We start from the raw sequence: 10621 nt of genomic DNA, 5'->3' as shown, positions 1-10621 counted from the left end.
AAAAAACATTGATAAATCTGTCTATTGAAGAAATCTGTAACGTCACTGCATATTGATTGCTAAAAAAACTCCCATCTATCAAACCCTAGTCCTTCGGATCCGAACCTATCCGACAGTAGAGTCCAAAGAGTCAATAGTTTTCAGCTTCCGTCCGAACGCTAATCTCTTCCCGGCTTCATTTCCTCTAACACCGTCATCCAATTCCGTTAACCAAGTCACTAAACATCGAACACTTTCATCACCAAGCCTAATTTTGCTCTTTTCTGAAGCAAGAAAAACTTAAAGACTAACCTCCATACCATAGGTTCGGATTAAGTAATCTTAGGTTCGGTTGAGAACTGGAATGTATAAACTAGTAAGATATCATCGGGTTTTCTTTTCTCTCTTTCCTTCTAAATTTGATTACTCACTTCGAAGAAGAAGATGTTTTAGGAGTATAAATTAGGAGTAGATTCTCTCTCTCCCGGTTTAAGTTTGAGCCTTCATCTACTCTTCCCCTTTTGATCAAAACAAAAGAAGAAGAAAAAAAAACCCTAGAAATTTGGTATATCATTTTTTAGTTTACAACTATAGAATCAGTAAATCTCTTGTATACCATTCGAAATTTCTGTAGTTGCAAGGTATGAGATCGTTTGGATCACAGTTGTTGCTCTGATTTTTATAGTGAATTATTTGTTATGTTAGTTTGATTTTTTATTTTTCATTTTTTTTTGGTGGGATTTTTAGTTGAATTAGGGTTTAAGAGATGAAGATCGAGTTTAGTTGGAATCCTGGATCGATAATGTAGGCTTTGTATGCACTTAAAGGTTAGTTAATCTAAGAGAGTTATGAGAAAATAAGATTGTAATTAACCTGTGAGGTTGAAGGTTCGATTTGGAGTTTGAATTTTCTTTAACTTAAAGGATCTTTAACATGATTGTAACTTTTTGGTTGATGCAGTGAATTGGATCGTTTAGTGTGAACAAGCTTTCCAATTTTATGTTTATTATTTTGTTGGAAGTTAAACTAAAACATGGCGCAGAGTAACTGGGAAGCAGATAAGATGTACCATTTCAGATTTTCTTTTTCTTTCAATTAGTTACAACCTTTTGTCTTTTTAGTTTAGAAAGGAATTTAATTCTGACTCATTATTTTATATTTTGGTTCGTTTTTGTAGGCTTGATGTTTATATTTATGATTATTTGTTGAAAAGAAATTTACATGCTTCTGCAAAGGCCTTCATGACTGAAGGGAAGGTGGCTGCGGATCCAGTTGGTAAACATTCAATTAGTTAATCTGTGCTGTGTGTCCACTGTTCTAAAATTTTGTTTGAAATATTCTTCTAAAAGTGGTTTCTATGTATTGAATATACAGCAATTGATGCTCCTGGAGGATTTCTATTCGAGTGGTGGTCTGTTTTTTGGGATATTTTCATTGCTAGAACGAATGAGAAACATTCTGAGGTTGCTGCAGCTTATATTGAGGTCTCTTTGTAGCTATTTCTTGCATTTACACTTATGGGCTGGTGGTGGTTAGATGTATATTCATAGTGGTTAACACAGCTAGTTGTTATTTTGTTTATGATAAAAACAGACACAACAAATCAAGGCGAGGGAACATCAACAGCAGTTGCACATGCAACAATTACAACTCATGCAACAACGACATGCACAATTGCAAAGGAGAGATGGTAATCATCCGTCCATTGGTGGACCTGTGAATGCTATAAACTCTGAAGGAATGCTGGGGCAATCCACAGCTAGTGTCTTGGCAGCAAAAATGTACGAAGAACGCATGAAACACCCTCACTCAATGGATTCAGAGACATCTCCACAACTTATTGATGCTAGTAGAATGGCTCTTTTGAAATCAGCCACTAATCATCCAGGGTATTCTCTCCAATACATAGATGTGTTTGTTTACTCTTAGTATTCATAGTCATTGTTCTCTAGAACAAACTCTTAGTATTCATAGTCATTGTTCTCTAAGTGCGAATTATTCATGTTTGTTGTTGTTCTTGCTGGCGCACAGTCAGCTGGTCCAAGGTAACCCTGGGAGTGTGTCGGCGGCTTTGCAGCAAATTCAGGCACGAACTCAGCAGACTACTGTAACTACTTGGCCTATATATTGTTCTTTTTTTCCTTTTCTGGTACTCTTTATCGATTGTTGTTTTGTCTTTCATAATGCATCTGTGATACATTCTTATGTAACTACAGGATATCAAAGGTGAAATTAACTTGGGTGTTAATCAGAGATCTTTGCCAATGGATCCTTCATCGATTTATGGACAAGGGAGCATGCAATCAAAATCCGGATTAGGTGGTGCTGGTAAGTTTGTTTCATCTTCTAGAACAGAAATTTGAAATGTTCCTGTATCCTTTACTGATCCGTTATATGGTATTTTTAGTCTTTGCCTCTTCTTGGACATGGTGTTTATTAGGCAGCCATGCCAACCCTGAATCAGGAAATAATTTTATTTACTTTAGGGATCCATCTCTGAAGAAGTGAGTGTAACGTTCAGAACGATGTTTTAACCTGCACATGTGTGCGACTGTGCGTATATGATACATTAGCAGGTTTGCTAATGGAATGGAGCATTTTGGCTTGATCTTCCAAGGTTACCAAATTAGTAACAAACACGAGGAGCCACTGTGTGCCTTGATGTGTTCAATGGATTTAAAAGCATTGCTGTTCAGGCCATCTTTAGTCCTTATGGGGTCTGCGCCAGGCTTGGTGGCGTGCACCCTGTAGTGTCTGTGACCCCAAATACTCCCAAGGTCACCCGTGAATTACCTACTGCTTTCGGGCGGCAGAAATATCAGTTTCTTACCCTATCCTACCTGCATTTGCAACAACAATATTTGGACCACGGTTATCCACAAGTTTTGAAGCCCATCCCATATCTGGCAGGGGCGCAATCCCACTAACAGACTGATAGTAAAGGAAAGGATTCTAAAAATTTCATGGTGTTGTTGGAAGACGGAAAACCTTGTCTTAGGATCTTGTTATGTGCTCCAAATGGATGAAAATAAATAAGAGTTGCTCTTTGGATTTTTGGGGAAGTGCTTGTAAAGGTGCTTTTGAACCTTTTATGGACTGCATTGAAGTTTCGGTGAAGGTATGGTTGTGTGAAACACTACATTTAGGCTCCTGCTATATGTAAAAGGTTCGACAGTACACAGTAACTTGATGATGTTTGGGTGATGATGAGCTGTTTTTTTTTTCTCAATCGATAAGCTGTTTTGATATTACTGACTGAAATAAGAGACTTAACCTGGTATATTACGCTCTTATATCTGCAATGTTATCTGGAGGATGATTTCCCACCAAAGTTTAGGCTGTCAAACCTTTAGTAATATTCTTGTAATCTATCTTCCCATCTTTCTCAACAGGATTAAATCAAGGTGCCAGTGGTCTTCCATTAAAGGGCTGGCCTTTAACTGTAAGTTTTCTACTTCAATATTAAACAATTCATTAGTGATTCTAAATTTCGAGCTACATGTTCCAGATACTGAGTATATTATTTGTGATTTTGGATAGAATCAAATTATACCGGGCAGTTTAGGCTCGCAAGTGCAGAAAACACCTTTTATACAGGCACCAAATCAATTTCAGTTGTTGACTCCCCATCAACAGCAGCAGCTCCTGGCTCAGGCTCAGGCTCAAGGCAATCTTGGCAGTTCACAGAATTACGGAGATATGGATTCCCGAAGATATAGGGTTTTACCCAGAGGTAATATGAACTCAAAGGATAGTCAACCTACAGGAAATGACGGATCTATTGGTTCTCCAATGCAAGCAAGCTCGCCGAAGGTTAGATTATCTTCTCAAGATCAGGCAGATTATCTAATGAAGGTCAGCGTTCATGATGCATACTCCAATAACACGGCTTTTCATCTTAACTTTTGGTTAAACAAGGAAAACAGCGATTTCCTTGTTTGGCTAACAGTTGTGATCAATAAAATAATTTTGTGCTTATTGTGTGCATAGCCGAGAAATTTAATTGCTTGGGGAATATTATACACATCACAAGGAAATGATTTTTTTGTCGGACACAGTCTTGGGAATCATGGTTACATTTATTTACAATTTAAGAGGTTACAGTTGTATGGGTGTAGGTATAATGTTCAATAAAATTGCTGGTTCTAAATTTAAAATAGATTAGAAAATATATGAATGTAATTATGTAAGGTACTTGTTATTAAGTCAAATTACATAGTCCACGTGCCCATGTCTTTTGAGTGATATCAGCTGTTGCATTTGCTGCAGAAAATAGTAAGTTCACCTCATTTTTTAGGTCACTAATGTTGGAAACATGCTTAGTTCCAGTCTCGATTATGTAGTGCTGTTTGTTGCATATCCTTGGACATGAAAATGTTGGTCACTTGTCAGTACGGACTGAAAAGAAATTGCCCGACTACTATTCAAAAAAGTAGAAGTAGAAACATGGCTCAGCAGCAACAATTTTTCAGATTAATTTTATCGTAACTGTCTGCTTAATGCAGTCTCCTCCATATTCATAAGCTTGTCCCATATATTAGTCTAGTTGCGTATTCTCTTTTCTGTGCTTCTCAGAAATTTGTCTGATTTAAATCAGATGAAGATGACCCATATGCAACAGTCTTCCTCTCAGCAACTAACAGACCAGCTGCAGCCACAACAACTGCAACAGGTTCTTTTACTTTCTCTCCTACTTGCATAGAAATATGAGTTTCTTTTGCCACTGTTGATTATTGAGACTGTATTATTCTTTGATCGACACCTCTGGGCGTCCTAATGTTAGTTTGTTCTGTAAGTTAGTTTTTTCTTCCTAGATTAAGCTAATCACTTGTTTCTCTTTGTCATTGGTTGTTTATTACATATCAGAATAACAGAAAAAGGAAGCAGACTACTTCTTCTGGGCCTGCTAACAGTACTGGTACAGGAAATACAGTGGGCCCTTCTAATTCCCAACCTTCTACTCCATCCACTCATACACCTGGTGATGGAGTGCCTATGGCAGCTAATTTGCAGCATGTGAACAGTATGCCGAAAAGCTTAATGATGTACGGTCCCGATGGAACAGGTGGTCTCGCATCGTCTTCTAATCAGCTGGTATTCTCTACTGTACATCTTTTTATTGTTATAAACTGAAAGTCAAATTATTATTAATATATATGCTCTCTCCGTCCCATAATAGATGACCTAGTTCAAGGAGGAGAGAGGAGTATTTTTTTTCAATTATACCCTTATTTATAATAATTAATATCTCTCAAGCTATACCATGGATATTCATAAACTTTGTATCATTGAAAAGCATTTTAGAACATAGCGAATATAAACATGGCAATCAAATTATACATATTTCTTATACTAACAGTAGTCAATTAAAAGGGGGTAGTTTTAGAAATATACCCTTGTTTAATGATATATAGATGAGGTCAAAATTCTAAAATGAGAAGCTCCATATTTTGATAGCAAGGCTTGTATTATTCAAATCTCACTGGCTCTTGATCATCGAGGGGCAACGTAACCCAACAATTCGGGCATTTTTTTGTTAGTAATTTATTATTCGTCTTATCTTAATTTATATTGTTTATTACAGTTATTGTTGTTTCTACACATTTAAATTAATATGTTCAATTTAATCACCTTTTTTCTTTTCTTACACTGCAGGAAGACATGGAGCTTGGTTCGTTGGATGATAACGTTGAATCATTTCTATCACAAGATGATGGCGACGGGAGGGACCTTTTCGGCACATTGAAAAGAAGTCCTATTGAGCATAATACTGAGTCTTCTAAGGGTAACAAACGGACTACTATCTGTGTAGCTTATATTCTCTTCTGTAGGTTATTAAACAAATATATAACTGTTTTCTGATCGCATTCACCAGGTTTTTCATTCAGTGAAGTGGGCTGTATACGTACAAGCAACAGCAAAGTAGGCTGCTGTCATTTCTCATCTGATGGGAAGTTGTTAGCTAGTGCCGGGCATGAGAGAAAGGTAATGTGTGAATGTTAAACAGAACTAAGAACAGATGTTTTCCTCTCTATTCTTAGCACACTTGCTATTCTTTTCAATCATTCTATTTTATCGAGTTGGTTTTAATACTCATGTTTCGTATTTACTTATGTTCAATGTCAAACCTTGTGGACTTCATGGCATTTTCATCTATTGCTACTGAAGGTCTTTCTAGTTTAACGAAAAATGATTTGGGGTACTTATCTGTGTTTTATGTCAGTAGGCGGTACTTTGGAACATGGACACACTGCAAACAGAGAGCGCTCCTGAAGAACACACACTTCTAATTTCAGATATTCGTTTTAGACCTAATTCAACTCAGTTTGCAACATCTTCATTTGATAGATCTATACGACTTTGGAATGCAGCGGATGTATGATTGTCATTTCCTGCTCTTTTCTTTTATATATATAATCCCTGTTCATTCATATATTTAGGTCCAACTGTTGTAATTTGCATTTTTTTAAGAGGTTTATTTTGTATCGCTGATCCCCTGTTAACGACCCGAAATTAGTATGGGAAGTATGCTAGTTTGTCTAGGTTAGCTCTAAATAGGTCAATGTTTGTATATATCACGATTGTAGCAGTGACTAGCAGCATACGATAATCTCTATTTAGCACCGTTCGACCTGGCTAGTAACCTCTGATATTTTGGCAATGACTGATACCCATGGTCACTTCATTTTTGGTGATACTTTTGATTTACATCTCATGTTGTTTGTTCCAGTTCTTGATTTTATCCTTGAGCTCGTACTATAAACCTTTCTCAATTTACATTTTTCAACTGAGTTTCGCATAACACCGTATATGCTGCTGGTAAGCTCTAATATATTCAGGTAACTGTTTTATCTTACAGTTTGACATGACGTTGTTCAAAGATATTTTTATTCAATCAGACAAAAGTCAGACTTTTATCAAGTTAGGGCAAAAGAACAATACCGATTTTCATCAATTTGCCAATTCAGCATTTTCGTGTGAACTAATAAATATGCAGCTCAGTGCGTAGCATAGGCATTATATAAGTAAATATGGCCACCCATCCTTGTGTTTTAACTGTTGTACATTATCCTACATTTTAATTCTACGTATTAGAGCATTACTTCATGATTTGTCTTTTAAACTGTCTGGCTTCCAGTGTATGATTGAACTGAGCTGAGTTGCAGTTTATGGATTGGAACATCGTCGCCCGTGGTTACTTTAAAACTCACCAAGTCTTTTTTTTGCAGCCTACTTATTCTTTAGGTCAATATACTGGGCACAGTGCTAATGTAACATCACTAGATTTTCATCCGAAGAAGACTGAGATTTTCTGCTCTTGTGATGCTAACGGTGAAATTCGATATTGGAATATCAATCAGAGTGCATGTTCACGAGTCTCCAAGGTTGATATCTGAATCATCTTTTGCATTTTCTTTTGACTTCTTATTTTTCTCCCGACTAATTTTTTTTGTTTGATCGTGAGCAGGGTGCTACAGAGCAAGTGCGATTTCAGCCAAGAATTGGACATCTACTTGCAGCAGCAGCTGAGAGAGTGGTCTCCATTTATGATGTGGAAACTGACAGGCAAACCCATGCATTACAGGTATTTTCATTTTACTTAATGTTAATAATTTAAGTTGAGGTTGGTAAAACTCTTTTTTAATTAAACTCGACCAGTTGTAATCAATCATAGTTCAATTGACTTCATTTACAGGGGCATTCTGGTCCTGTCCGTTCTATCTGCTGGGATGCAAATGGAGACTATTTAGCATCAGTTAGTGAGGATTCTGTGAGGGTTTGGTCCTTGAACTCAGGAGAGTGCATTCACGAGCTTAGTTCCAATGGGAACAAGTTCCACTCTTCTGTTTTCCATCCAAGCTATTCTACCCTCTTGGTGGTTGGAGGGTACCAAGTAAGAATTTGTCTTCTTTAATCCATGTTCATATTAGTTGCTTAACTGATGATGCTACACTGTCTGGTCATTCGTGAAGGTGGGTGACCATTGTCCAGCCATCAGGTCAGGTGTTATATGTTAAATTCAAGCATTTCATTATCATGTAACACCACCCAATGGCTGGTGCTGGTGGTGTCAACTCGAAATCTGGGTCAACAAAAGGTTACTTGTTGACATTCTCCAAATGTTATGATGTATGACCATATAAGCGCAGTGGGTTCTTGGATTGACTTGTTATCTTGCAGTTTAGCCTTGATCTCTGGCAGCTTTTTTTTTCTTCCATCCCAAACATTTCCTATAGAAGTTATGATGGATGACCCTATATAGGCATAGTGGGGTGTTCGATTGACTTGTTACCTGTGTTTTAGCCTGGCCTCCACCTTCGGCAGGTAGGGGCAGTTTTTTAATCCCAAACAACCCCATGAAAGCATTGGACTGGCATTCAACTTGTTTTTTTTTCCCCCTAGTTGAGGAAAAGTATAGATATTGAAGAAGAGTAAGCAAACGAGTAGCCGTCCTATAAACATATCAACAAGATTTTGCACATGTCATAATCTTATCTTCCTAAATTAAGTTTTCTTGTCGATTCTTATAATTGTTGGCTGCTAAGTAGAGTTGTTGCTGTACCAGATTAACTGACTATTTAAAAATAAATTATGGCAGACATTAGAGTTATGGAACATGGCAGAGAATAAGAGCATGACGATACCAGCGCATGAAGGCCAAATAGCAGCTCTTGCACAGTCACCTGTCACTGGGATGGTTGCTTCTGCAAGTCATGACAAATCCGTTAAACTGTGGAAATAAGATTAGGGTGGTTTCCACTTTCCTGTCTCGGGACACTATGGGATATGCCCACACTATCTGATTTCTTTGGACCATCACCACCGTTACCACTATCATAAAGGAGGTAGGTTTTACAGAGGTAGATATTGAGGAAAAGGGGACACTTTCAATTTTTGCTTTCCTTTGGCAGTTTCAAACATAATAAATTTCGAGGGGAATATGGGTGATTGAGAAAATCACCCCATAGGGTTTGCCCTGGGGGTCAAGAGAAAATGTGTACATGGGTCCGATGGCAGGTGTGTACGAGTTGTTTCCATGTACTTCGAGCAAAAGAAAAAAAAAAGTTGAACCAAAATGGCAGTAGATCCAGTACATTGGGTTGCTGATCTTACATCTTTTTTTTTCCCCTTAAAAAATCCATCTGTGTATTATTTGCTGTGCTTGGGAAAGAATCCATGTCTTCACAAGTTGAGTTTTTACATGATTCAATCTACCATGGCTTCATTACTTTTTAACTGGAAATCTTATAATAAGTTTTTTTTCTCTGGATTGTCCTTGGCCGCATCACCTTATGGCCCAAGAGCTCTCAAGAAACCTTAACCAGCTGAGTTTTTACATGATTCAATCTACATTGGATTCATTACTTTTGAACTGTAAATCTTACAATAAGCTTTTTCCTCGTATTGGCTTATGTGGTTAACCTTGAGCAACTTGTAGGAATGATGAGCACAAACATATAAACCCTGCTCCTAGCCATGAAGGGCCCATGCAACTCGTGGTATTTGAATGAAGATGTATTTAGTGGAAGGACAGTTGATGTATTTAATGGAGGACTAGCCATGAAGGGCCCATGCAACTCCTGGTATTTGAATGAAGATGTATTTAGTGGAAGGACAGTTGATGTAATTGATGGAAGAGGACAGTTTGATTCTTACATATCGCGATAGATGATTAACTATTTTTGAATGTTATCACTATGGGGGTGGCTAACCCACCCATTTGCCATGCCAGCTGGCCTGTTGATGTATTTAATGGAAGAGGACTAGTCATGAAGGGCCCATTCAACTCCTGGTATTTGAATGTTATGACTATGGGAAAAAAGATAAGTGATCGAGTCTCCACCTAGCGGTTGAGACTACACCGCTAGCGGTCTCTTTTTGATCGCCCGGTCTAGTTTACACTGCTAGCGACTTCATCTCGACCGTCCACGGTCGGTGCTCTACCGCCTATAGATATCCCTATTCCCTTCAGTTTTCATTCACAAATTTTTTTTCTTCCCTTCTCAAGAGAGCAGACCAAAGCGATTTTTTAAAAATGAGTAGTTCTAAAACAAATAGACAAAGGAAAAGAAACATGAAAGAAAAAGGAAAATCTGTTGCAGATAGTGATATCGTATGGGTTCAGGATAAACAACACGAGTTCGCTAATGTTAGGCAACTAGTTGGATCTGGTGTAACATCTACGCATTATGTAACCATCTCGAGCGAGTTTTGTTACCTAAATTAAGAGGTGGGTGGTTTGAGCTAACTGAAGTGTTTGGGTTACTCCCCGAAGCTGTTCAAGAATCCTTGAGAAGATATCCTTGGCAGCGTTTATATTTCATGAAAGGCAAAAACCACATGACTCAAATTGTGCGAGTTATTTGTGACTGTTGGTGGAACACTGCAGATACGTTCTTTTTCAAGGATTTCAGGTGTGGCAAGTTTTATTTTTTCCATTCAATAGTTTAATTTTCAGTTCAGAAACAAATTTTAATTTTTAGAGATTCCATTTTTTAGTTTGATACAAATTTTAGTTCCACACACAAACTTTAATTTTATGACCATGTTGTTTTTAGGGTTCACGCCGTTAGATTTGTATATGTTGACTGGAATAAAAAGTGAGGGTGAAATAATACAATTTAACCAATTAAAGTGGATA

At 37.5% G+C, this 10621-nt stretch overlaps 1 protein-coding gene across 5 annotated transcripts; it reads left to right on the top strand.

Annotated features, from left to right (window-relative positions):
* The first annotated feature begins 280 nt into the window (after positions 1-280).
* On the top strand, positions 281-9244 carry LOC113358319 (transcriptional corepressor LEUNIG_HOMOLOG-like). 5 transcript variants are annotated; one of them, XM_026601861.1, is made up of 19 exons: positions 281-620; positions 727-806; positions 940-1044; positions 1157-1254; positions 1354-1463; positions 1573-1868; positions 2011-2065; positions 2196-2307; positions 3372-3421; positions 3520-3834; positions 4577-4651; positions 4846-5073; positions 5635-5764; positions 5855-5964; positions 6206-6355; positions 7209-7364; positions 7448-7564; positions 7676-7873; positions 8579-9244. In XM_026601861.1, exons 3-19 carry the CDS (start codon positions 1013-1015, stop codon positions 8720-8722), a joined length of 2376 nt encoding a protein of 791 aa, XP_026457646.1. In that variant the 5' UTR covers positions 281-620; positions 727-806; positions 940-1012; the 3' UTR covers positions 8723-9244. The 5 variants fall into 5 exon arrangements, with proteins under 5 accessions (XP_026457646.1, XP_026457648.1, XP_026457644.1 ...); XM_026601863.1 differs by having other exon boundaries at positions 285-620; positions 3520-3792; XM_026601859.1 differs by having other exon boundaries at positions 286-620; positions 2011-2086.
* Positions 9245-10621: the final 1377 nt, after the last annotated feature.

This window comes from Papaver somniferum, chromosome 3, assembly GCF_003573695.1.
Source record: "Papaver somniferum cultivar HN1 chromosome 3, ASM357369v1, whole genome shotgun sequence".
In the NCBI taxonomy this organism is placed as follows: Eukaryota; Viridiplantae; Streptophyta; class Magnoliopsida; order Ranunculales; family Papaveraceae; genus Papaver; species Papaver somniferum.
Note: the sequence above shows the minus strand (reverse complement) of the source record. Positions and strands in the feature narration are given on the sequence as shown.

Coding starts and splice junctions, on each gene's coding strand:
- LOC113358319 (XM_026601860.1), top strand. CDS start 1,013: ATGGCGCAGAGTAACTGGGAAGCAGATAAGAT. Junction 5,765..5,854: donor TAATACTGAGTCTTCTAAGG/GTAACAAACGGA, acceptor CGCATTCACCAG/GTTTTTCATTCAGTGAAGTG. Junction 5,965..6,205: donor GTGCCGGGCATGAGAGAAAG/GTAATGTGTGAA, acceptor TTATGTCAGTAG/GCGGTACTTTGGAACATGGA.